Source organism: Zonotrichia albicollis, chromosome 26, assembly GCF_047830755.1.
Source record: "Zonotrichia albicollis isolate bZonAlb1 chromosome 26, bZonAlb1.hap1, whole genome shotgun sequence".
NCBI classification, from domain to species: domain Eukaryota; kingdom Metazoa; phylum Chordata; class Aves; order Passeriformes; family Passerellidae; genus Zonotrichia; species Zonotrichia albicollis.
In genome coordinates, this window is record NC_133844.1 from 582,048 (window position 1) to 607,901 (window position 25,854).

General features: G+C 57.3%; 1 protein-coding gene across 1 annotated transcript; it reads left to right on the forward strand.

Annotated features, from left to right (window-relative positions):
- The first annotated feature begins 19,879 nt into the window (after positions 1-19,879).
- Positions 19,880-23,559, forward strand: LOC141731933 (low affinity immunoglobulin gamma Fc region receptor III-like). Its single transcript, XM_074559234.1, has 7 exons — positions 19,880-19,970; positions 20,459-20,479; positions 20,567-20,797; positions 21,067-21,324; positions 22,315-22,401; positions 23,061-23,123; positions 23,204-23,559. Exons 1-7 carry the CDS (start codon positions 19,922-19,924, stop codon positions 23,320-23,322), a joined length of 828 nt encoding a protein of 275 aa, XP_074415335.1. The 5' UTR covers positions 19,880-19,921; the 3' UTR covers positions 23,323-23,559.
- The last annotated feature ends 2,295 nt before the right edge of the window (positions 23,560-25,854 follow it).

The following is a 25,854-nucleotide window of genomic DNA, read 5'->3' on the forward strand; positions in this document are numbered from 1 at the left end:
AAGGACACATTGAAAAGAAACAAGTGAAAAAACATCAAAAGAAAGAATGCAAAGAGGAATTTACCACTGACGCTTCGGACTGTCAAACCACAGAACAGGGGGGCCTTGTGAGGACTTAAAATATATAAATTTAATCTGCAGTATGGTGTTTACTTTATGAAAATGAATCAAGGGTCAAACCAAGCAAAAGAATTCCCACACCACGTGAACTGGAAAGAATGTTTGAATATGTTATACGTACCCTCCTGACTGTTTATTTCACCAATACAATGAAAATGTATGTAGGAAGAATTGTTCTAATTATCTGTGTGACTCTGGCAGTTGCCAAGCACCCAGCAGGCTGTTTACTCTCCCTTTTATCCCTTATAAAACATTTACAAATTTGAAAGAGTGAGCCTTGTTTCTCACACAATTTGACCAAAAAATTGAATTTTCGGTACAATAAGAGGGAAAAACGTTGTGTACTTCCCCAGCACTGGGAGGGTAAATGAGGAGCCCTGTGGGGTGCTGCGAAGAGGAAGAAGAGATCCCTGAGGGGAATCGATGCCCCCAGTGCCCCAAGTGTCACAGCACGTCATCGTAGTCACGGGGGTCCCGCTGTCCCTCGTGGGGTCAAGTGGGCTCCGCGTTGGTCACCTGTGGATCTCGAGGAGGGGCAGGGCTGGGGGACACCTGTGGGGGCCATGACAGTGACACCAGTTCTGGGGACCTGGGTAAGGGGGTGACACTCGTGGGTGACGCGTCCTGGTCTCCCCCTGCACTCACCCCCTGCCCACTCAGTGCCCATGATGTGGGTGTTGAGCACAGCCCCTTCCTGTGAGGAGGTCCAGGGGGGGGGTGGAGGGGGTGTTCTGGGTGGTGTCTGGGGAGGGGAAAAAGCGGAGTCTCAGCCTGAGCCCCCCACTCACCTGCCCTGGAAATTCCTGGCGGCTGCAAGGGAAAGGGGAGGGGGTGATCGAGGGGACCCCAGGACCCCTGAACCTTTCTGGGACCTCAGCAGCTCCAACCACCCATGGGAGCCCAAATACCCACTGGACCCCAATTCCCACTGGATCCCTGATCTCTGCCCCCACTGTGGGGGATTCCCCTCACTCCAGGACTCCCTATCCCCCTCAATTGACACCCACCACGGCGGTGCCACCAGTGACAGCCCCCGATGACACCAGGAGGAGGAACAGGAGGGTCCTCCAGACATTCACAGCCACTGCTGGGGACAGAGGGGGACACACTGGGGTCACCCTGAACCCCAAGGGTCCTGAACACCCTGGTGACCCTCTGTGACCCCACCTGTGACCCCGGATGAGCCAGGTGTCACCTCCAGTGCCAGCTCAGGGCTGAGTGCCCGGAACACGTGGCGCCCATCCTGTCCCAGATGGTTGGTGGCCATACACTGATAGGTGCCTGAATGTCCCACATTGATGTCCCCAAGCTCCAGGAGGGGACCCCGGGCCACCTCATGCCCGTTGTGCAGCCAGGTGAAGGTGACAGGGGCTGAGCCCACCTGCACCGAGCAGCGCAGGGTCACGGGGTCACCTGCGTGTACCTGGTGTGACAGGGGATCGGGTGTGATCCTGGCATTGTCCACGGGCACTGTGGGGACAGTGACAGGGCTAAGAGCACAGCAAGGGGCTGGCAGCCGGTGTGAGGGGGTAGGGATGGGAGGGCATGGGCGTGATGGGGGATGTCAGGGATGGGGTCACACAACAGAAGGGTGAGGGGACACTGGGCAGAGGTGCAGGGAGCCAGGGCAGGTGTCTGGGAGACATGGAGGTCCCCAGGGAGGGCACCCGAGGAGGCTCTGGGGGCTCCCAGTGCCCATTCCTGCACTCACTGAGCACCGTGACGTGGAGCCGGGCGCTGCTCTTCCGCACGGCCCCCCGCTCAGAGCTCACCTGGCAGCTGTAATCCACCGAGTGGGAGACCACCACGGCTGGCACCAGAAGCTGTGGGGACCCCTGTGGGCCCCCCACCACCTGCCCATCCCAGTAGAATACGAGCAGGAGGGGGGCTGGGGGCCCCCAGGGGGCTGGGGGTGCTGAGGCAGCTGAGAGTCAGGGGGGACCCCTGGGTGGGCTCAGGGGACCCTCCAGCACTGGCACCGAGAAGAGCTCAGGGAAGGAGAGGGGAGGTGAGGACTGTGACTCTGAGTCCACCGGGAAGTGTCTTTGGGAGTGTCAGGAGATTGGAGTTCCATCCGTGGGTGTGCTCACCGTGCACGATCACTGTCACTGCTGCTGACCATGAAAGAATGGACCTCCCCAAGCCCTTGCTGCTGTAGCTGCTGCTGTGGTTCAGCTGCAGAGGGGACAGGGACAGCTCAGTCCCATTTATGAGCCCCTGCAGATCCTTCTCATCCTGGTAAAATCTCACCCTGGTGACCGTGTTTTTCAACCAGCCCCAGCAGTGCAGTGTCGCCGTGTCTCCCTCCAGCAAGACCTGTGCTGGCACCTGCAGCACCAGATCATCTGTGGGACAGGAGGGTCCCATCTCACCGAGGGGTCGAGACAGGTCCAAGGTGGGTGCCCATGGCACCAGGGATATCTGGGTGCACTGAGATGAACTGGGATGTCCCTGTGTGCAGGGCACAGGCTCTCAGCACACAGGGAGTGTGAGGCCACCTAGAGAGTGGAGCCCATCCAGACCTGTCGGAGGCCACCCTGATTTGTTGAGATTTATGAATCTCAACAGATCCCTTCTCACCATTTGAGACTGTCACGGGGGGGCTGAGCCCAGTGCCAGGTCTGTCACATGTGCAGGTACCTCCCTCGGTGACAGCGAGGCCGTTCTGTCCCTCCTGCCACCAGCGCTGCCCGTCCTTGTACCAGGTGGTGGCACCGGCAGTCCCCGAGCCCTGGCAGGTCAGTGTCCCCCGGTCCCACAGCACCGTCGGCCTCCAGGGGGGCTCCACCAGGAGCTGGGTGGTCTGGGCACCTGTGGGTGACAGGGGACACCACCCTGCCAGGGCCAGTGTGGGGCTGGGGACAGCAGGGTGGGGCCATGACATCCCCCGAGGACTCACCAGCGAAGCCAAGGGTCGGGGTTGGAAGGGAGAAGGGACAGGGCTGGGTGGGGCTGGTTCTGGAGGGACAGCAGCACCTGGAGTAGAGGGTGTGGTGGCTGTCCCCAAACTGTCCCCGTGGGGACAGCACTTCTTGTAGGAAAGTGTGTCTGGGTGGTGCTCAAAAGATTTGGAGAGGCAGGAGGACATGTTTGTGTCACAGCCACCTGTGCAGCACAGACACTTGGGAACAGGGAGACTGAGGGCACCCTGGGGTGTGGCAGAACATGGGGACACTGTGGACACTCTGGGCACGAGGACACCACAGACACAGCCCATGCTGGCCAAGGTCATCCCCACCAGCTCACGATCCCATCCCCATGATCTCATCCCCATGGCCACATCCTCACTGTTCTTGTCCCCTCCAGTCCCTGCATCCCAGTTCACTTGTCCCTATGCCCAGAGGTACCTGAGCCCAAAGGGGCCAGTCCCTACATTCCTGTCCCCACATCCCCATCCCCAAATTCCTGCCCCTGTTCCAGTGTCCAAAGCCACCCTTCATCCACTGTCCCACTGTGAAGGTCCGCCCGAAGTGAACGGGTGACGAATGATTTTTGGGTGCAAAAATAACCAACAAAGGCACAGGGGTTTGCAGTAGCAAATCAACAAGATGGAATTTATTGATAATAACTACAGCTAAATATGTATTGGTTAGAGGATCCGGGGAAGAGAAGGATATGATAAGGAAAAAGGAAGGAAAGAAGGTTAGGGAATGGGGTATAGCTACCAAGACGTGATGCCTTCGGGGTCCCGCCGCCGATGCTCGCTGGGTTACATGGACTGGCATTACTGGCATTTGGGACCTCAGGGGACCCCACAGCCCCCCTGTGCCCCCTCCCCTCCCGATCCTCGGGGTGTCAGGCCCATGCCCAGGGCAATCACCCTACAGGAGCAGCACCACCTTCCTGCCATCCTGGTGTCCCCAGCCTTGTGCACTGGCTGTCGCTGCTGCTCCCCTGACTGGCAGCTCTTCGGATGAAGGGGAAGGAAGTGCAGTCACATCTGTCCCCATGTGTAGGTGGCCCTTGGTGGGGGCAGGGTGGCCACAAGCTGGGAACAGGCTGGGGACAAGGCTGCATAGTCTGGGGACATGGTGGGGATGGTGTTGCCAGGAGTAGGCAATTCAGGGGATGTGGGGAACCAAGAATGGGTGTCCCGGAGAATGGGGGTCAAGGGGAAATGGGGTCTCCATGCCTGTGGGGATTCAGGGATGGGGGTGCTGTGGGAACATGCCCCCCAAGGGATTTGGGGTCATGGAATGTGGGTCCCAAGTTTGGGGGTGCAGGGGAGAAAAGGGCACCCTTGGGAATAGGGGTTCTGAGGGAAGAAGCAGCCCATGGGATTGGATCAAGGCAATGGTGGTGCTGGGCAATGGTGGTCCTGGGATGGGGGTCCCCAAAGAGGAGAGACCAAGGCAATGGGGGTCCCATGGTTGTGTTCCCAGGGGAATGGGGGACCCATGGTTGGGTTCCCATGGGAATGGGGGTGCCAGGGAGGGGCAGTGGCTGTGTGGGCATGGGGGTCACAGCTCCTTTCCAAGGTGCCTCACATTTTGGGGTGACTCAGAGCCCAGCAAAGTCCTATCCCTTAAGCCCTCCAGGGCTGTCCTGGGAGTCTCTGTGTCCCAGCCCCACACATCCCTGGGTCAGGTCCCCCCATTTCCTGGCTCAGCAACCACAGGCAACACTTGAAGACCAGTTGGTTCAGACCAAAGCCATAGAAAAAATCCAAAAATCTTTCCCCCAAATTTTCCCATTATGTAAAACTCAGTGAAAATACAACTGGCAAGGTATAAATGCTCTGCTTTATAGAATCCATTGCTTTCCCACTAAGCCACTCACAAACAAACCACAAACAAATCACAGGCCTGGACACGGGCCTGACACCCTGGGAAATGGACGGGGCGGGGCACAGGGGGCTGCGGAATCACCTGAAGTTCCCCAATGGCAGCAGTGCCAGTCCATGTTACACACAGTGGACCTGGGTGGAACTGGGGATGTAGGGTGGCTTTGGGGACAGGAACAGGGGGCAGGAATTCAGGGAATGGAGATGTGGGGACAGGAATGTGGGGGGTGGCACCTTTGGGCTCAGGGAGCTCTGGGGATAGGGACAAGGGAACTGGGATGCAGGGACAGAAGGGGACAAGAACAGTGAGGATGCAGCCATGGGGATGGGATCATGGGGATGGGATCATGAGCTGGTGGGGGTGACCTGTGTCCATGGTGTGTTTATGCCTAGGGTGTCCACAGTGTCCCCATGTTCTGCCTCAGCCCACGGTGGCCTCGGTGTTGCTGTTCCCAAGGTGTCTGTGCCACAGGGATGTGGTGCATGGGTGTCTGACACAGACATGTCCCTCAGCCTCTCCAAATGTTATGGGGACCACCAGACACACTTTCTCAAAAGAAATGCTGTCCCCATGGGGACAGTTGGTGAATAGCCACCACACCCTTTACCCTGTGTGCCTCGGTCCCCACAGTGCAACCCCCACCCACCCTTCTCCCTTCTCCCTTCCAGCCTCACTGGTGAGTCCTCAGGGGAGAGGATGTGGGGGTGTCTGTGTGGAGGCTGTGAGGTTCTCGCCATGCACTGTCACTGTCACTGGTGCGGACACCTCCCACTCCCTGGCTTTAAGCCAACCCCTGCAGCTGTAGTTGCCACTGTGGTGCAGCTGCAGAGGGTGACAGGGACAGCTCTGTCTCATTTCGGAGCTCCACCAGCTGCTCCTCCTCACAGTGGAAGGACAACCAGGTGACCAGGTTGTTCCATTGGCCCTGGCAGCGCAGTGTCACCCTGTCCCCCTCAAGCAGCGCCCGTGCCGTCACCTGGAGAGCCAGCCAGTCTGGGGAGCAAGTGGGTCCTTTCACATCATGAGGGCTTGGAGGGGCCTGGATGCACCTCCCAATGGGACCCCCCCAGTGGGTCACACACAGCACACAAGGGGTCCCCAATTCCAATACAGGGACCCCTCACACTGGGATGCTTTGGGATATCCCCAGAGCAGGGCACAGGCTCTGGTCACACAGGAGGTGACCCATGGAGCAGTGCCAACCCAGAGCCCTTGAGGCCCCTGCAGGTGCCAGGCTGGGGACACTCAAACCCTCTCACCATCTAAGACAGTCATGGGGGGGATGTTTCCACTTCTGGGTCTGGAATACCTGTAGGTGCCACTCTCGGTGACAGTGGTCGCGTCCCTCCTGCCCCCAGTGCTGCCCGCCCTTGTACCAAGTGGTGGCACCAGCAGTCTCCTAGCCCTGGCAGGTCAGTGTCACCCGGTCTCAAAGTACCAGTGTCCCCCAGGGGGTCTCCACCAGGAGCTGGGTGGTCTGGGCACCTGCAGGGGACAGGGGACACCAGCCTGCCAGGGCCACCATGGGGCTGGGAACAGAAGGGTGGGGCCATGGCATCCCCCGAGGACTCACCAGCAAGGCCGAGGGTGTGGGCTGGAAGGGAGAAGGGAGAAGGGTGGGTGGGGGTGGCACCACACGGACAGCGGCACCCGGGATACAGGGTGTGGTGGGTGTCCCGAAACTGTCCCCATAAGGGCAGCACTTCTTGTGTGAAAGTGCATGGGAGTGGATCGCAAAAGATTTGGAGAGGCAGGGGGACATGTCTGTGACGCAGCCACCCGTGCACCACATCCCTGTGGCACAGACACCTTGGGAACAGGGAAACTGAGGCCACCCTGGGCTGAGGCAGAACATGGGGACACTGTGAACACCCTGGGCATAAGGACACCATGGACACAGTCCATGCTGATCCAAGTCACCTCCACTAGCTCATGATCCCATCTTAATGATCCCATCCCCATGGCCACATCCTCACCATTCTTGTCCCCTTCTGTCCCTGCATCCCAGTCCCTTGTCCCTATCCCCAGAGCTACCTGAGCCCAAAGCTGCCAGTCCCCACATTCCTGTCCCCACATCCCCATCCCCAAATTCCTGCCCCCTCTTCCTGTCCCCAAAGCCACCCTACATCCCTAGTTCCACCCAGGTCCACTGTGGGTATCATGGACTGGCACTGCTGGCATTGGGCACCCAAGGGGACCCCATAGCCCCCATGTTCCCCTCCCCTCCCTGGCGTTTCAGGCCCATGCCCGGAGCACTCACCCCACAGGAGCAGCGCCACCTTCCCGGCCATCCCGGTGTCCCCAGCCATGTGCACTGGCTGTCACTCGCTGCTGTGGCCACCACTCCCCTGGCTGGTGGCTATTTGGATGAAGGGGAAGGAAGCGAGGTCACATCTCAACCTTATGCGTAGGTGGCCCTACAGTGAGGTTAGAGTGGAGACAGGCTGGTCACAGGATGGGGACAAGGCTGCATAGTCTGACGACATGGTGGGGGAAGGTGCTGCCAGGAGTGGGGGGCTCAGGGGATGTGGGGAACCAAGGATGGGTGTCCACGAGAATAGGGCACCAGGGGAATTGGGGTCTCCATGCCTGGAGGGTTCCAGGGCTGGGGGTATTGTGGAAACATATTTCCCAGGGATTTGGGGTCATGGCATGTGGGTGCTGGGGTTGGGGGTGCAGAGGGAAAAGGAGATCCTCAGGAACAGGGGTTCTGGTGGAAGAAGCAGCCCATGGGATGGCATGAAGGCAATGGTGGTGTTGGGCAATGGCAGTCCTGGGATGGGGGTCTTCAGGGAGGAGAGACCGAGGCAATGGGGGTCCCATGGCTGGGTTCCCAGGAGAATGGGGGTGCCAGGGATGGGCAATGACTGGGTGGGCACAGGGATCAAAGCTGCTTCCGGGATTGCCTCAGATTTTGGGGTGACTCAGAACCCAACACATACCTCACAGTGCTCATGGCCAGGGGGGCAACCCAAGGCTGTCCTGGGAGGTTCTCATTCTCTGACCCACCCACTCCTGGGCTTTTTCCTGTCACTGCCATTTCCCAGCTCAGCGACCTCAGCAAACACGTGATGACCATTTGGCTGGGACAAAATTACACATCCATAGAATAAAGGCAAGAATCTTTTCCCACACCGTTATTTTCCCAATAAAACATAAATCAAACTGACAAGGTATAAAATTAGCTGGTTTATAGAATACTTTGAATCATTGCTTTCCCAACAAGTCACTCACAATGAAAACACAAACAAATCACAACATATGATGTTTTTTTTCTTTCTTTAGGAACCCCTTGCTGCATCCAAGGGCAGCATTTGCTTGTGGATACCACAGAGTGCGTGGAATCTCCCTGAGTATCCAACAGCTCCATGGGATTGTTTCTTTGCCTGCTTGACAGTTACCCAGCCCCTAAGGAAGCCTTTTGTTGAGCCATATTTAGGAATTATCCAAATTTTTCTCATTCCCACCTTGAAACTTGAATGACTTCCCATGGATTCAGTGCCCCAAATGGGAGAAGCTCTGCCCTTTCTTGAGACAGTGCACAGGAATCTGTGGAAATGCCCATGTGTGTCTCAGGGTCTGATTCCCTGGTAAATCCACTCCAGCCTGCCCTGAATTCCCCTGCCTGGGCACTCCCTGCTCCTGCTCTGACACTCCTGTTCCCCAACCCCTTGTATGCAGCCCCTGCTCAATATTTCCAGACTTTTCCCTCTCTTCTGGTGTGCACATCCAGAACCCAAACATTCTTTCCATGAGGTACCAAAGGGCTGCAGGTTTTGTTCAAGATGGAGGATACAGGTCAGGTTGTTGAGCAGATTGTGGTTGTCTTTGCAGTAGTTCTGGGGCTCTCTCAGTCCCTTGCTGAGAGGGAAAAAATGATCAATTGCTGCCTTTTGGACTGGTTCCCACACAGCTGCCCTTGCATGGGGAGTTTCCAGCCAGTCCTGCTCTGAAACCCATCAAAGGTCCTCACAGAGACACTGCTTGGGCTCCGTTTGGGTTTTGTGCTTCTTGCAGAGCTGAGCAAACCACAGGCAGGCCTTTTTCCACCACAGAATTCTCACCTCTGCAGCAGCTCTAAAGCTGCCAGGATCAAAGCCAAGGGGGCAGGGGGGACCCTCAGGTGCTGGCTGCCCCCTGGGGCTGGGCAGAGCAGGGCTGGGCAATGGCCATCCCTGTGCAGTGGGGCTGAGCCATGGCTGGGCCCCATCCTTGCATTGACAGGCACTGGGCAAGGAATGTGCAGGGACATTTCTGAAACTGCCACCCATGGGGACAGGGCCCCCCATGCCAGGATGTGTCATACCCTGGACTGGTTTCCCCCAGGTCATCCCCACAACAGGGACTTTACAGAGCAGTACCCTCCTGGATGTGCCCTCTCAGGACAGACACTGCCTCCCTTTGCCATCTGACTCTCAGCACAAACAGCCTCTTCCTTTTTGTCCAGGAAAAAGAAAGTGAAAGTGTTGAGGGGGCACAGCCCAACACCTCCATCCCCCACAGCCTCCCCATCCTTCCCTGCTCTCCTTACTCCCAATTATCCCCCTCCCCTGGCTCCCTCCAATGCGTTCCCTGCTCAGGTGATTCCTAGAATTGCTGAGCTAGGAACTAGGGTTGAGGGGACATGGCATAAAAGTGAGGTAGAAAAGGAAGAAAACAGAAATAAAGAAAGAAAAAGTCAAGGGCAGGGGAAGGCACAGAAGCAGAGCTACCCAGGATCCCCATATGATACCTGCACAGGAAACAAGCATCCCAAGGGGGCAGCACCTGGCCATGGGTCACCCCAAAATCTGAGGCACCCAGAAAAGGAGCTGTGACCCCCATGCGCCCCCAGCCACTGCCCATCTCTGGCACCCCTATTCATTTGGGACCCCAATCATGGGAATCTGATTTCCTTTTGTCCCTCCTTCCCTAAGACCCCTTCCCTGGACTGCAGTTCCTCACAATCTCCTACCTCAAAGAACTCCATCCTGGTAATTCCAGTCCCTGGGAGCCCCATTCCCTTGGGGACATTGATTCCACCCGGGCCCCCATTCTCACAGGGTTCCCCTTTCCCCTGGCACCCCCATCCCTTGGCCCCCATCCCATGATCACAAATCCCTGGAGGCCACATTGTTCTGGCATCCTCATCCCCAAGTTTGAGTCCATCCATCCACTGGGACCCCCATTCCCATGGGACCCCATCCCTGGGCACCCCATTCCTCTGGACACCTATTTCTGGTTCCCTACACCACCTCAGACTCCAAATTCTGTCCCCACCATGTCCCACCATCACCCCCATGTCCCACAAGGTCCCCACCCTGCCCCCATCCTGTCCCCACCCTGCCCCCACCAAGGGCCACCTACACGTGGGTACGGACGTGACCTCGCTTCCTTCCCCTTCATCCGAAGAGCCACCAGCCAGGGGAGTGGTGGCCACAGCAGCGAGTGACAGCCAGTGCACATGGCTGGGGACACCAGGATGGCCGGGAAGGTGGCACTGCTCCTGTGGGGTGAGTCCCCTGGGCACGGGCCTGACACCCTGGGGATTGGCCCTGGTGAGGCAGAGACTGGTGGGGAGGGGGCACAGGGGAGCTGCAGGGTCCCCTGAGGTCCCGAAAGGCCACAGAGGCAGAGCATGAGGTGACCAGGGCTGTGGGGACAGGAGAGGGGGGACAATAATGGGGGACAGCAATTTGGGGAACTATCATGGGACTGGTGGGAGTGACCACTGCAACCACCGTTGAGTCTCCATTTCTGGGTGTCCAATGTGTCCCCATGGCCTAACTGAGCAAGGGCTAGTTGATGTGTCTCTGCCCCCAAGGGGTACATGCCACACTATGACAGTTTATGGACAGCCCCTACACCCAGTCCATCCTTTCCAATGTCCCTGTGATGCCACCCTCACCAAGCCCTGTCCCTTCTCCCTTCCAGCCCAGACCCTTGGCCTCATTGGTGAGTCATCGGGGGATGCCATGGCCGCATCCTGCTGTCCCCAGCCCCACACTGGCCCTGGCAGGCTGGTGTCCCCTGTCACCCGCAGGTTCCCAGACCACCCAACTCCTGGTGGAGCCCCGCTGGAGGCCAGCAGTGCTGTGGGACCAGGTGACACTGACCTGTCAGGGCTCAGGCACTGCCAGTGCCACCACCTGGTACAAGGACGGGCAGCGCTGGGGGCAGCAGGGACCGGACCACTTCACTGTCACTGAGAGTGGCACCTACACGTGTGACAGACCCGGCACTGGGCACAGCCCCTCTGTGACAGTCTCAAAAGGTGAGAGGGGTTTGGTGGTCTCCAGCCTCGCACTAGCGGGAACCCCAAGGTCTCTGGGTGACCAGAGCCTGTACACAGGGAGATCCCAGAGCATCTCAGAGTGGAGGGACACCAGTTCTAGATTCAGGGAACCCTGCTGCGCCTGGATGTGTTCCAATTCGAGGGTCCTTGAGAAAATCTAATGCCACAGGTGTCCTAAGACTCCCATGTTCCACAGCCCGACTGGTGCTGCAGGTGCCGGCGCAAGAGCTACTGGAGGGGGACATGGTGACACTGCGCTGCCGGCGCTGGGAGAACATGTTGGTCACTGGGGTGTGATTCTACCATGGGGACAAGGAGGTGGAGAGGTCCCTCAATGGGACCGAGCTGTCCCTGTCGCCTCTGCAGCTGAACCACAGTGGCCGCTACTGCTGTGGGGGCCAGGTGGACTCCAAGGTGGCACCGTGGGCGCACTCGGCTTCAGTGACAGTGACAGTGCACGGTGAGCACCCCACAGCCGCCACCCTGACACCCTCACAGCCCCTCCCCAGGGACTCAGGCTCACAAACCTCCCTCCCCTCTCCTTCACAGAGCTCTTCTCAGTGCCGGTGCTGGAGGGTCCCCCTTATCTTACTGTGGGATCCCCCCTGACTCTCAGCTGCCTCAGCACCCCCAGCCCCCTGCGGCCCCGAGCCCCCCTCCTGCACGTGTTCTACCGGGACGGGCAGGTGGTGGGGGGCCCACAGGGGTCCCCACAGTTGTTGGTGCCCGCCGTGGGGGTCTCCCACTCGGGGAATTACAGCTGCCAGGTGCAATCCAAGGGGGGGGCCGTGCGGAAGAGCAGCACCCGGCTCCGCATCACGGTGCGCAGTGAGTGCGGGGATGGGCACAGGGAACCCCCACAGCCTCCTCGGGGGCCTCTGCTCTGTCTGGGGATCCCCATAACTACCTGGGTCTCCCATCCTTTCCTGGGTACCTCACCAGATCCCCCAGCTCTATGTGGGTACCCCCATCTTTCTGGTAATCTTTTTCCACATCCCCTCATTCCTTCTTGGGTCACCCTCTGTCCCCCCCCATTCCTCACTGGGATCCCTTCATCTGTCCCTGATTCAACCTCAGCTCTCTCTGATCTCCCTCCATGGTCCTCAATCTCACCATTCCCTCCCTGGTTTTACATACTCTTCCTGGGGTCTCCCCATCTTCCTCTCCAGGTTACTCATCCTTGAGCCCTCCATCATTCTTTGGGGTCCCGTTCCAAGCCCCCCTCCTATCTCTGTGCCTCCTTTTCCTCACTGTGGTCCCACTTCCACTCTCCCATCCCCCCCCCACCCCCCCGGGTCTCTCACTGTTCCCTGGTGTCCCCCCATCCAAGGGGTCCCGCCCTTGGGGGTGTCCCTGTCAGTGCAGCCCCCAGGGGACCGGTGGCATGCAGGGACTGACTGGTGCTGAGCTACGCGGTGGCCACAGGGACAGGTCCTCTGTCCTTCTCCTGGCACCGGGAGGGTTCAGGGGCACTGCTGGGAACCGGCCCCGCCTGGAGCTGTGCCACGCTGGGGACAGTGACAGCGGCCAGTACTGGTGCTGGGTCAGCAACAGGGACAGCGTGACTGGGAGTGACCCCCTGAATGTCACCGTCCTGGGCAAGCAGGACCCTCGGACTGGGGGTGACCCAACCCACAGCTCCCCCATCCCACCTCGCCTGGTGCCAGTCCTGTCTGTGTCCCCACAGTGCCTGTGGCCAATGCCACCATCACCCCTGGTCCCCTGTCACACCAGGTGCATGCCGGTGACCCCGTGTCCCTGCGCTGCTCAGTGCGGGTGGGCTCAGCCCCTGTCACCTTCACCTGGCTGCACAATGGGCAGGAGGTGGCCCAGGGTCCCCTGCTGGAGTTCTGGGACATCTATGTGGGACATTCAGGCACCTACCAGTGCGTGGCCACCAACCAGCTGGGACAGGACGGGCACCGCGTGTTCCGGGCACTCAGCCCTGAGCTGGTCCTGGCTGTGACAGCGCGGGGACACAGGGACACAGGTGGGGTCACACTGGGTCACACGGGGGGTGCAGGACCCCTGGGCTTCTGGGTGACACCAATGTGTCCCTCTCTGTCCCCAGCAGTGGCTCTAGGGCTCAGTGGGTCTCTGCTGATCCTGCTCCTGCTCCTGGCTGTCATCGGGGGCTGTTACCACTGGCACTGCTGTGGTGGGTGACAATACGGGGGGATGGGGTTCCCAGGGATTGGGGTGAAGCCCCCCCCAGGGCATGGGGGCCATAGAGTGTCACCAACAGCTCCTGACTTGGGAGAAACTGAGCGTGCAGAGACCTCAGCTTGGGTCCTGGGGGATTTAGGGAGATTGTGCGGGGTTGTGCAGGGAAGTTGGGTGTTCTGTCGGGGGTTTTGTGGGAGTTTTTGGGACTCTGGGGTCTCAGTGGATTCAAAGGTTGGTTTAAGGTATTTTGGGACTTTTAAAGATGCTTGAGGGTCCCAGGGACAGTAAGGGGTCCCGATGGTGTTCAGAAGCCCTGAGAACCCCAGAGTCACCCCTCATGCTTTTCTTTTGCAGCCTTCAGGAAACAACAAGCAAGGTGAGTGAAGGACTCCAGGTTTGAACCTCCATTTTACCCCCACAACAAACCCCCCCCATGCCCACAGACACCCCCTTATCCCTGCAGGGTCCCCCCAGAACCCTCGGCTCCCCCAGAGGTGGGGGAGGTGCTGTATAGTGATGTCGTGAGCACCAAGAAGGCAGGTGGTGAGTACAGGGCGGACAGGGGGACATCATCCACAGGTGTCACCCTCAATCCAGGTCCCCACAACCGGCGTCTTCCACAGGGCCCCCCCGCGCCACAACCTCCCAGGTGACCTACGCAGAGCTGCCAGGACCCCACCGGAGGCAGCAGGATCCCAGTGACATCTGCGAGAACGTGCTGTGACACTGAGGGCACAGGGAGCACTGGGGTCCCTGCCCAAGGGCATCCCCAGCTCCCATGGGTGCCCATCGAGCCCAGGGAGTGGCCACGAGTGGGGGCTTCCATGCGGGGCTGCCCAGGGCTCCCCGTTCAAGTGCTCCCAGTGCTCCCAGTACCCCCAGGGGCTCCCCATTTCCTCCTCTACTACCAGGAGGCACAGGACCTATGTCCCTTTGACTGGACCCAAATATCAGCTTTTTGATTAAACCAGAAGAAACGGTTTTTGTTTGTTTAGCTCTGCCCCGTTTGGCTCAGGAAGGAGGAGGGTCCAGCCTGGTTGTTGAACCAATACTTCTCAGTTCTCAAGATTCAGAATTCAAAGGGTCACAAAAGGAACAATTTCCAGGGAAAGCACCCAACAAGGAACAAACCCCAGAGGTTTCCCCTGGCACGATTCCTCCACCAGGAGGAACCCAGCAGGTCCCAGAACTTCACTGCTCTGATGGCCAAAGTGGCATTTAGGAGCCTCTGGATTCTCTTGTCCCCTGTCCCAAACCCCTCTTCTGCTGTGTTTCCCCCACAATGATGTCAAAAAGGCTCTGTGGGGGTTCCAGAGCCTCCCCCTTTGCCAGGGCAGTCAGGATCAGGCCATGGCACAGGGTGGGGTATCAGAGACAGGAAAAGTTTGATGTCTGGAGACATTTTGGAACACCTGTGTCTGGCAGGGGTGGGTCAGGCCTTGCTTTTGCTGAGGCAGGGCCCCGTCCGTCCATCAGTCTGTCATCTATGGCACACTGGGGACATTGTGACACTCTGCCAAAGCCAGCTCCTGAGTGGCAAGGAGACCAGAAGTACCACCTGGGGAGAGGGTGCTTGGTGGCCCAACTGGCTTAAAGGGCAGAGCATGATGTGCACAGTTCCTGACCCTGTCTTCAGTTGAGGTCTCTGTCCCATCCACACTGGAACCCAGGATTTGACCACTCGTTTAAATGAGAAATATTTGCCAAGGAAAGTGGGAATGTTCCTGGAATGGAACTAAGACCCATGCCTAAAACTTCTAATAATTTCAAAAATGATGGGGCTTTCAGGCCAAAGTGTTGGAGAATGAATAACAGCTCTTTACTGGGAAATTTATAAACCAGAACAGAACAAACAACACAAACCCAGAACTTTTCCCCCTGCTCAGTGCTGTTGGTTTTTGTGGCAGTTATAAGCACGGCCAGCAGGGGGTGCTGCAGGGAGCACTCCTGGCCAGCAGGGGGCGCCCCGGTCCAGCTCCATGCCCTCAGGGGCCATGGCTGCCTCAGACGGGAGGGAGGAGCCGAAATCGCTCCTTTTGCAAACTCATGGCCACCAATTGCTCCTGACACCACCACTGGAAGCGGTCAGAAGCCGCCAAGGCAGCAGGTTGGATCCCAGTGCCCACTGGCAGCGTAGCAGCGTCCTGGGGCCAGACACACACCCTGCACAACAACTGTAATTACTGTCTATAATCCCGGAGGGAAGAAAGGCAGCGCCTGACATGTCTCGGATCCACAACATCACTTCTGATTGCTTTACAGCCTTTCATTCCCTTTTCCTCCTTCAGCCTGGGCACAGCAGCTCTGGGAATGTTGAATTTCCCTGGGATGCTAAAGAAAGCTGGTGCTCGGTGCTGACTCTGCCAGGGCTCCTCAGGTGGCTGCAGAGCACATTTGGATTTCCTGCTCTTCCTGGGCCACTGCTGGTTCTGACACAGCAGCCCCAGGGGAGGAGGAGAGCAGAGGCACAGCCCTGAGGGCTCTGCAGCTGCAGCTGGAGCACAGAGATAGTGAGGGCTGGGAGCTGTGCCTTGGGAGGGCAAAATGGGGCTAAATTGGAGCTGTTTGGGCCAATGCCCCTGTTCTGCTCCAGACGCTGCAGACCCTTCATGAGGTGTTGTAATTATTGTTGGGATTCCTGAAGGTCTGCTATGTTCCTAAAGCATCCCTGTGCAGAAACACACGGCTCTGCTGCCTCTCCCAGGGATTTTGGGATTCTGTGGCTGAGGCGGGAGCGGCTGGAGCAGGTGGCCCATGGGAGCAGCACCTGGCCATGCAGGTGGAGCAGGAGTGCCGGGAATTCCGCAGGGTGCTCAGGTGAGGCCCACGGGGCCGGGCCATGTTGGGACACCACTTGCCACTCCTGCTCCCCCCAGATTTTGAGACAGAGCAGTGACACCCATCAGGCTCCCAAACCCCTCAGGGCTCAGGCACAGCCTCAAAGGACTTCCCGGCCCGGGCCTTGGGGATGATTCGGATACTCCCGGGCTCGTTCCCGACAAAGGGCAGTGCTCCGTGAGCGGTCGGCACATCCCGAAGGAGCTGCCCAGGGCTGCTGGAGGCCGAGTGCTGCGGACAAGGACGGCGTGAGGGAGTCGGGCCCCGCTCAGCCGGCGCTGCCCCAGGAACGTCTCATCCTGCAGGAGCTCGGCAGCCTCTGCCGGTGCCGGCCCCGGGGCTGTCGAGGGGTGCAGCCGGAGGGGCCAGGGGGCAGCGGGTGGGAGGGGCCGGGATGGAGGGACCGGGACCCCACTGGGGAGCCCTGAGCGTGGAGGGAGGGAAACGGCGGAGGGGAGACCCCAGGACAGGGGGGAGCAGAGACCCTGCGGTGGGGTCTGCGGAAAGGAGGGACCGCAATGGTGGTCCTGGAGCACCGGGAAGGGCCCAGCTGCCATCGCGCTGCGTGTGCTGGGACGGTCACGGGGTGTCCAAACCGACTGTGGCAGCGTGTCCGAAGCCACTGTCGCGATGTGTCGGGATCGAGCTTTGCCAGAGTAAGGCTCCCACAGCTCCGGGAAGTGGAGGGGTACCCTGGAAAGGGCAGGGCAGGGACGGGGCAGAGCCCTGTCTATTCCCTGTGCCCTGTGCAGGTGAGGAGGGCAGGGATGGAGCAGCTCTGGGGACACCTGGAATCAAGACAGGGTCCCTGTCCACAGCCCCACCACGGCCACCGGGTAAACCCCCTGCTCAACATTTCCATCCTTTTCTCTCTTGTCTCACAACTGAGCCAGAACCCAAAAATACTTTCCAGGATGTTCTAAAGGGCTGCAGTTTTGAGAGAGGAAGGAGGAGTGTCCTGGTCAGATTGTTGAGCAGATGGTTGTTGTCTTTGCAGGATTTTCGGGTCTCTCCCAGTCACTTGCCTAAAGGATAAAATGATCCATTGCTGCATTTCTGGACTGGTTCCCCCACAGTTGCCCTTGTAGGGGCAGTTTCCAGCCAGCCCTGCTCTGGAAACCATCAAAGGCCCTCTCAGTGACACTGCTTGGGCTGCTTTTGGGTTTTGTGCTTCTTGCAGGGCTGAGCAAACCACAGGCAGGCCTTTTTCCCTCACAGAATTCTCGTCTTTGCAGCATGTGAAAACCACATTCTCTCTTCTGTGAAAATTTTAGAAGTTTAATAAAGGACAATAGGATACAAGGATCATAGAGCAAAGCTTGTTATGGCTGAGTGCATCTTGGCACTCAGCCAAGAGCACACTGTTCTCTTTGGGGATACCTCTTGGAGACCTTTTCCCTTAGATCAGCCTCTTGCATATTCATACACACTTATGCATAGAAAACATTTTCCCCAAGCTAATTTACATTCCAAGAATTGTTTAGCATGGATTTTCCTTGGATCTGCCTTTTCAGAGCATTATTCCTTGGTTGTGCTTTTAGCTGTTTCTTATAATCATCTTCATTTCTGGGCCTGGGTCCACACTGTCTTCAGGCGGTGAGTGCTGATAGTTGGCATATCTGTAGCAGGCATCCTCATCCTGTTTTCATCAGATGTTATCCCATCCAAGCAGACATTTTTTCACAAGCATCCTTATATGAGGGATTTCACAAAGCTTAATTAACATCAGACATAAAAACTATATCTTTGTAACAAAGTTACTTTAACATTACATATATAAATTCCATTTTATTATTTGTAAAATTCCAGTAATATTATATGTATTTACAATACTTGGTGAGAGGGACAAAGTGATCAATTGCTGCCTTTCTGGACTGGATCCCCCTCAATGCCTCTGCAGGGGGGTTTCCAGCCAGCCCCGCTCTGAAAACCATCAAAGGCCCTCACAGAGCCACTGCTTGGGATCCCTTTGGGTTTTGTGCTTCTTGCAGGGCTGAGCAAACCACAGGCAGGCCTTTTTCCCCCACAGAATTCTCACCTCTGCAGCAGCTCTAAAGCTGCCAGAATCAAAGCCAAGGGGGCAGGGGGGACCCTCAGGTGCTGGCTGCCACCTGGGGCTGGGCAGAGCAGGGCTGGGCAATGGCCACCCCTGGGCAGTGGGGCTGGGCCATGGCTGGGACCCACCCTTGGATGGCCACTGGCTTCAAGGAGCAGGAGTTTGGGAGCTCCTTCCTGGGCCTCCATTCCCCAGTGGCTCTTGCTGGCTCAGATTCTGCAGGGGACGAGCAAGAATGGAGAAGTCTGGAAACACCAAGAGCTGCCATCCCCCAGGACAGGAGCCCCTTGTCCAGCATGTGTCCCCCTGGGACAGGATCCCCCCAGGACAGGAGCCCCCTGTATTTACCCCACCCAGGGCAGAGCCCTCCTCCCATGTGCCACTCAGCACAAATGGCCTGTTCCTTCTGCTGCAGGAGAGACAAAGTGAAAGTGTAGGCAGAGGGAAAGCTGCACTCCTGCATCCCCCACAGCCTCCCCAGCCCTCCCTGCAGACCCCTCACCCCTGCTTCCCCCACCCTGGGCTTCCCCCAACTCGTTCCCTGCTCAGGAGCTCCCCAGGATCATCAAGGCATGAACTGGGAGGTTGTGAAATTGAGGGATAAAAGGAAGGAAATGGAAATGAAGAACGGGAAATGCCCCTGGAGGTTGTGGTGGCACAGACCCAGAGCACCTCTGAATCCCCTCTTGTTGCCCCCCAAATCACGGGCAACCCAGCAGGCAGCTCTAGCCCCTGAATCTTCCCAAAATCTGAGGCAGCCAGGGAAGGAGCTGTGACCCACATGCACATCCCGTCACTGTCCATCCCTGGCAAACTCATTCCCCTGGGAAGCTGACCATGGGACCCCCATTCCGTCTCCCCTTCCCTGGGACCCCCATCCCAGGGCTGCCATTGCCCAGGAACTCCATGGCCCAGGACCCCATTCCCAAGGAACCCTCTCCCATTCATTCCATGCCCTGAAATCCCCATTCCCCCAGGACCTTTATACTCCCAGATCCCCCCATTCCCCCTGCACCCATCTCTGGCACAAAAATCCCCTGATGAGGGATTTATTACTAATAAATTCATTAAAAAATTTTTTTATACACCCTTTTAAAGTTTTAAATGTACTTTATCTTTCTTCTAGTCTCATCTCAAAAAAAAATGAAATAAATACATTCTGATAAATCCACTAATAATTAACCAACACTAAACCCACCACACTAATTATTACATTAACCAAAATATCTCATATTAGCAAACCAAAACCATGACACCAAATCCTTGGAGCTCTCCCTCCCCTGGGACTCCCATCCCTGAGTCCCCCCAGCCCTGGGGACCCTCATTCCCATGGCACCCCCATCCCCTGTGATTCCCCCTCCTCACGACACCAATTGCCCATGGACCCATTCCCTGGACCCCCATTCCCTGGACCCCCATTCCCCTGGACACCCATCCCTGGCTCCCCAAACCCCCTGAGCCCCCCTGTTCCTGGGAAGTCCATGTCCCACCTATCCAGAGACAGCCTTGTCCCCAGCATGTCCCCACCCTGCCCACAGCCTGTCCCCAGCCTGTGGCCACCCTGCCCCCATCAGGTGCCACCTACACATGGGGACGAGATGTGACCTCACTTCCTTCCCCTTCATCCGAAGAGCTGCCAGCCAGGGGAGCGGTGGCCACAGCAGCGAGAGACAGCCAGTGCACATGGCTGGGGACACCGGGATGGCCAGGAAGGTGGTGCTGCTCCTGTGGGGTGAGTGCCCCGGGCACGGGCCTGACTGGTAGTACATCGGGGATAGTTCCTGGTGAGGCAGAGAGCAGTGGGTACTGGGAGCAGGGGAGCTGCGGGGTTCCCTGAGGATCCCAATGCCAGAAGAGCCAGAGCATGCATGAAGTGACCGGGGTCATGGCGTGGCCGTGGGGACAGGAGAGGGTGAACAGGGCTGGAGGGATAGGAATGTGGGGAGAGGCATCCTGGGGCTGGGGCAGCTGTGGGGACAGGGACACAGGGATGCAGGGACAGGGAGAATAAGACAAGCACAGTGTGGATGGGCCATGGAGACAGAGGCCATGGGGCTGTCAGGGGAGACCTGTGCTAGCACAGTGCCCTCATCGAGACATCTGTGCCACACCAATTCCTTCAGGGGGACAGTTCAAGGGCAGCCCCTATGAACCATTCCCCTGTGCACAACTGTCCCCATGGTGCCACACTCACTGAGCCCTGTCTCTTCTCCCTTCCAGCCCAGACCCTCGGCCTTGCTGGTGAGTCCTCAGGGGATGCCATGGCCCAACCCTGCTGTGCCCAGCCCCACGCTGGCCCTGCAGGCTGGCATCCCCTGTCACCTGCAGGCACCCAGACCACCTGGATCATCGTGGAGCCCCCCTGGATGCCAGCAGTGCTGTGGGACCGAGTGACACTGACCTGCCAGGGCTTGGGGACCACCAGTGCCACCACATGGTACAAGGACGGGCGGCGCTGGGGACAGCAGGGACATGACCGCCTGACTGTCACTGAGAATGGCACCTACGAGTGTAACAGAACCGGCAGTGGGCTCAGCCCCCCCATGAGAGTCTTAGATGGTGAGGGGGTTTGAGTGTCCCCAGCCTGGCACCTGCGGGGACCCCAAGGGCTCTGGGTGGGCTGCACTCCATGGGTCACCTTCTGTGTGACCAGAGCCCATCCCCTGCATATGGGGACATCCGAAAGCATGCTAGTGTGGAGGGGCCCCTGTATTGCAATTGGGGACCCTCAGTGTGCTGGCTGTGACCCACTAGGGGGCTCCCTATTGGGTGGCGCCTTCAGGACCCTCCAAGCCCTCCTGATGTGACAGGACCCACTTGTTCCCCAGACTGGCTGGTGCTGCAGGTGCCGGCAAGGCCACTGCTGGAGGGGGACACGGTGACACTGCGCTGCCGGGACCAGTGGAACAAACTGATCACCTGGGTGTCCTTCTACCATGAGGAGAAGCAGTTGGTGGAGCTCCGAAATGGGACAGAGCTGATCCTGTTCCCTCTGAAGCTGCAGCACGGTGGGCACTACCGCTGCAGGGGCTGGCTGAAAGACAGGCAGTGGGTGGTGTCTGCGCCAGTGACAGTAACAGTGCATGGTGAGAACCCCACAGCTTCCACCCCAACACCCCCACAGCCCCTCCCCAAAGACTTGGGTTCGCTGTCCCCACTGCCTCCAATCTCCTGCCCTGAGCTCCTCCCAGTGCAGGTGCTGGAGAGTCCCCCTGAGCCATCCTTCAGCTCCCTCTGACTCTCAGCTGCCTCAGCACCCCCAGCCCCCTGCGGCCCCAAGCCCCCCTCCTGCACGTGTTCTACTGGGACAGGCAGGTGGTGGAGGGCCCTCAGGGGTCCCTACAGCTGCTGGTGCCCGCCGTGGGGGTCTCCCACTCAGGGAATTACAGCTGCCAGGTGTGCTCCAAGGGTGGGGCCATGCAGAAGAGCAGCACCTAGCTCCGCATGACAGTGTGCAGTGAGTGCGGGGATGGGAACAGGGAGCCCACACATCCTCCTGATGTCCCCTGCCTGGGCACCTCCATGTCTCCCAGAGACCTTTCTTGGGTCCTTCCACCACTCCCCTTTTCTCCACACATCCATGGCGTAACCTTGTCCCCACTATCCCTCATCACTCTCATCCCCTCCCATCCCTATCCCCCACACCGGCTGCGAGCCCCTCCCTGTGCCGTCAGCCCTGTCTGTGTCCCCACAGTGCCTGTGGCCAATGCCAACATCACCCCTCGTCCCCTGTCACATGAGGTGCGCGCAGGTGACCCTGTGACCCTGCACTGCTCAGTGCAGGTGGGCTCAGCCCCTGTCACCCTCACCTGGCTGTACAATGGGCAGGAGGTGGCCCAGGGTCCCCTCCTGGAGCTCAGGGCCATCACTGTGGGACATTCGGGCACCTACCAGTGTGTGGCCACCAACCAGCTGGGACAGGATGGACACCACGTGTTCCAGGCACTCAGCCCTGAGCTGGCACTGATGGTGACAACATGGGGACACAGGGACACAGGTGGGGTCACACAGGGTTACTGGGATGTTCAGGACCCCCGGGGTTCAGGGTGACCCTGGTGTGTCCCCTCTGTCCCCAGCAGTGGCTGTGAATGTCGGCAGGACCCTCCTGTTCCTGCTCCTTCTCCTGGCTGTCTTCGGGGGCTGTCACTGCTGGCACCACCATGGTGGGTGACAATGGGGGGCGGGATTGGGGTCCTGGAGTGAGGAGGAGCCCCAGAGTTGGGGCAGATATCAGCAGGACCGAGGATGCCTGATTTGGGAGACACTGAGCCTGCAGTGACCTCAGCTGGGTGTCCTGAGGGATTTGGGGGGAATTTGGAGAGTCTTAGTTGTGCTCCAGGGCCATCCCCAGATGGGCTTTGAGGAACATTGTGGTGGCATTGGGAGTTCCTGGAGGGTTTGGAGAGCTGCTAGAGGGCTGTGCAGGGATGTTGGGGGATCTTTGTGGGTCCTGTGGGCATTTGGGGGTCCCCCTCCTTGCCATGCTTGGGGTTCTGGGGGCTCAGAGGATTGGGGGCACCAGGGGGACTGGGGGCACTGAGGTGGTGCAGAAGTTCCAGGAGGTACAGAGGTGATCAGAGTGTCCTGGGGGAATCAGGGTTCCATTGGAATTTGGGGCTGCAGTGGGGATTTTGGGATCCCGTGGGTGGTTGGAACTGCTGAGGTCCCAGGAAGGATCAGGGGTCCCAGTGTCCCCACGGTCACCCCCTCCCCTTTCCCTTGCAGCTGCCAGGAAGCTCCAGGACAGGTGAGTGGGAGGCTCTTGTTGGGACTCCCCTCTCCCCCTCCCCAGACATGACCTAGACCCCCCCCATCCCCACAGGATCCCCTGGAAGGAAGGGGCAGTGCTGGACCCCCCAGATTGTGGGCACCGAATGGGCAGACGGTGAGTACAGAGGGTGACAGTGACACATCACCCGCGGGTGTCACCCCCACCCAGGTCCCCACAACCGGTGTCACTCTCAGGGCCCCCATGGGTGTCCCCCAGCCCTGCCCCACCTCGGGATCCACAAGTGACCAATGCAGAGCTGTCAGGACCCAACGAGGGACAGCGGGACCCCTGTGACTACGATGACATGCTGTGACATTGGGGGCACTGGGGGTTCCAACCTCAGGGCACCCACCATCTGTGTCCCCAAGCTCCCATGGATGCTCACTGTGTCGCTGGGGTGGCCACAAGTGGGGGTCCCATGTGGGGCTGCCCAGAGCTCCCCGTTCCAGTGCTCCCAGTACCCCCAATGGCTCCCCATTCCCTTCCCCAGAGCCAGGAGGCACAGGACCCTTGTCCCTCTTATTGGACCCAAAATAAAGCTCTTTGATTAAGCTGGGAGAAATGGTTTTTGTTTGTCCAGCTCTGTCAATTCAGCTCGGGAAGGAGCCAGGTCCCTGTCAGGTTAAGGAGCAGATTGTTGTTGCTTTCTTTCCAGTAGACCTGGGGCTCTCTCAGTACCCTGGGGACAGGGACAAATTGATAAATTGCTGCATTTCCTGTCTGGCTCCCTCCCAGCTGACCCTGCAGGGCGGGTTTTTAGCCAGCCTAGCTCTGAGAACCATCAAAGGCCTTCACAGACTCACTGCTTGTATCACTCTGGCTTTTGTGCTTCTTGCAGGGCTGAGAAAACTGAAATAAACAGGGCCAGGAGACTTCTTCTCTTTTTTAATGCTTTTATTAAAAGTGATCAGCTCAGGATTGGGCAGCTCGGAAGGGCTGCAGTCCCCGTCGTGTCTCCCAGTGCGACTCAGATAAGAAGGATGTGAGCAGCTCTGTCCACTAGGGGCAGAGCTCGGGGATCCGGTCCTCCTGGGAGCCTTTAGGGCGTGGTGTCCCCATCAGATCTTGGTCCTCTCAGCCTCGTCGGCCCAGTCTCACTGCCAGGGACGACTCCCATGGTCAGGGCGAGAGGGACTCTGCATCTCTGCAGGCTCAGCACTCGGCTCCTCATGTCTAGACATCACTCCAGTCTCTCAACTCTTAGGTGGCTCGTTGTTTTTAGGGTTTTCTTGGTGCATTTGGAGTCGGGGTCCCAAAAAGCATGCTGGTCCTGGAGTCACTTTGCATAACCCCCCCCACCCTCTCAGGTGTCTTCACTATGCTAGGAAAAGAACACCTTAGCCTCGGGGAAGGGCCATTACCTCACCCTAGCCAGGGCTTTTACTAATACAAAAGGGGAGATAAGCTACAAGACCCGTGATTACAATAACAAAGCACTCAGAACCCTAGCAGGTACAGAGATCTGGCTGCGTCCCTGTAACTCTTTCTCACAAAAAAAATATTAACCGAATTTTTGTTCATAACAGTCTCCCCTCTTTTTCTTTGATCGAGCTTAAATTCTTAAGCTCGCATAAACTCACAAATTTTTTTGTTTTGAATCTACTATAAATTTCTTGTGCACTTTGGTAATCATGGTTACTTAACTTTGTTACTTTCCTTGGTTTCTTCAGGTTGGTCTGCACAGCAAATACTGTTTTACTAAAACAGATAAATAAGCATAGTAAAAAGAGCAATCTTCTAAGTACACACACAGCAAGAAAAACTACCTTTTCCCATACATCTTTTCTGAAAATCTCTAAGTTCTCTTACTCACTTGGATCAAGTGTAAGAGTTTTATCTTGATTATTTACACATGCTAATCTTTTTATTTCGTTTGAAGTGTTCCTAACAATTGAATTCTTTATTTTTAATACTGCTTGGAGCCGGCTGACTTTGTTCAACACAGATATTGGGATCTGAACTTGGATTTTACAATTTTGGGTTTTCTCAATTTCTATTTCACTTTCCTGGTTTTGTTTAATTTCTCCCAAATCATTATATATAGGAATTCCCAAACTTGATCCATTTTCTTTGGGTAATAAGAAAATTGGTTTTATCACTCTAGCAATGCAGTTGCCAGGTGAGATCAAACTTACGGGTTTAGAGCTCTCTTGAAATGTGTTCTAAAACGGGTTTATCTGTTTTCCAGTACACTCATATAAATACTTTTAACAAACAATTTTTATTACTACTTTCACTATTTCTTTGCTTTTTACTAGATCTGCTGAGCTTGTTTCAGCAGCATCACATTCAAAGCACAACCAGGCTTCTCCTATAGGGCACTCGCCTAGGAGTGGCTGCCTAAAAGTGGCAGTATTCTTGGCTATCCAATACACTCTCTTATTTTTCTGATAAAGGACCAATTGGGAGGGGTTAACACAATCATGGTTAGAACTGATGTGGACTCTCGACAAGGAGCTCACTTCCTCCTCATAGCGGGGTTGGTAGCATTCATTGCACAGCTCAGCTGGGCTTCTCAGAGCACCACTAGCAATTAGAGCTATCAGTACTACCCTTCCCAAGAGTCTGGATGGGTCATCTTGCACAGCCTGCCTACTCAGCCTTGCCTCTTGGGGAATTTTTTACTGAGAAGAAGCTTCCAAGCTCTTTAGAATCTCTTCTACCCGCTTCTCTGGTTAAGCCTCTCTTGGTCTGTTCCCTACCAATTTTGGTTTTCCCCCTAGGGGAGTGTTCTGTAGAGGATTAACCTGGAGTCTTTAGAATTAAATTGGGGGACTTAAACCAGAATTACTTATTTACAGCCTTAAACTTTTTACTGACATAGTTTACACAAAACAGTCTTGAA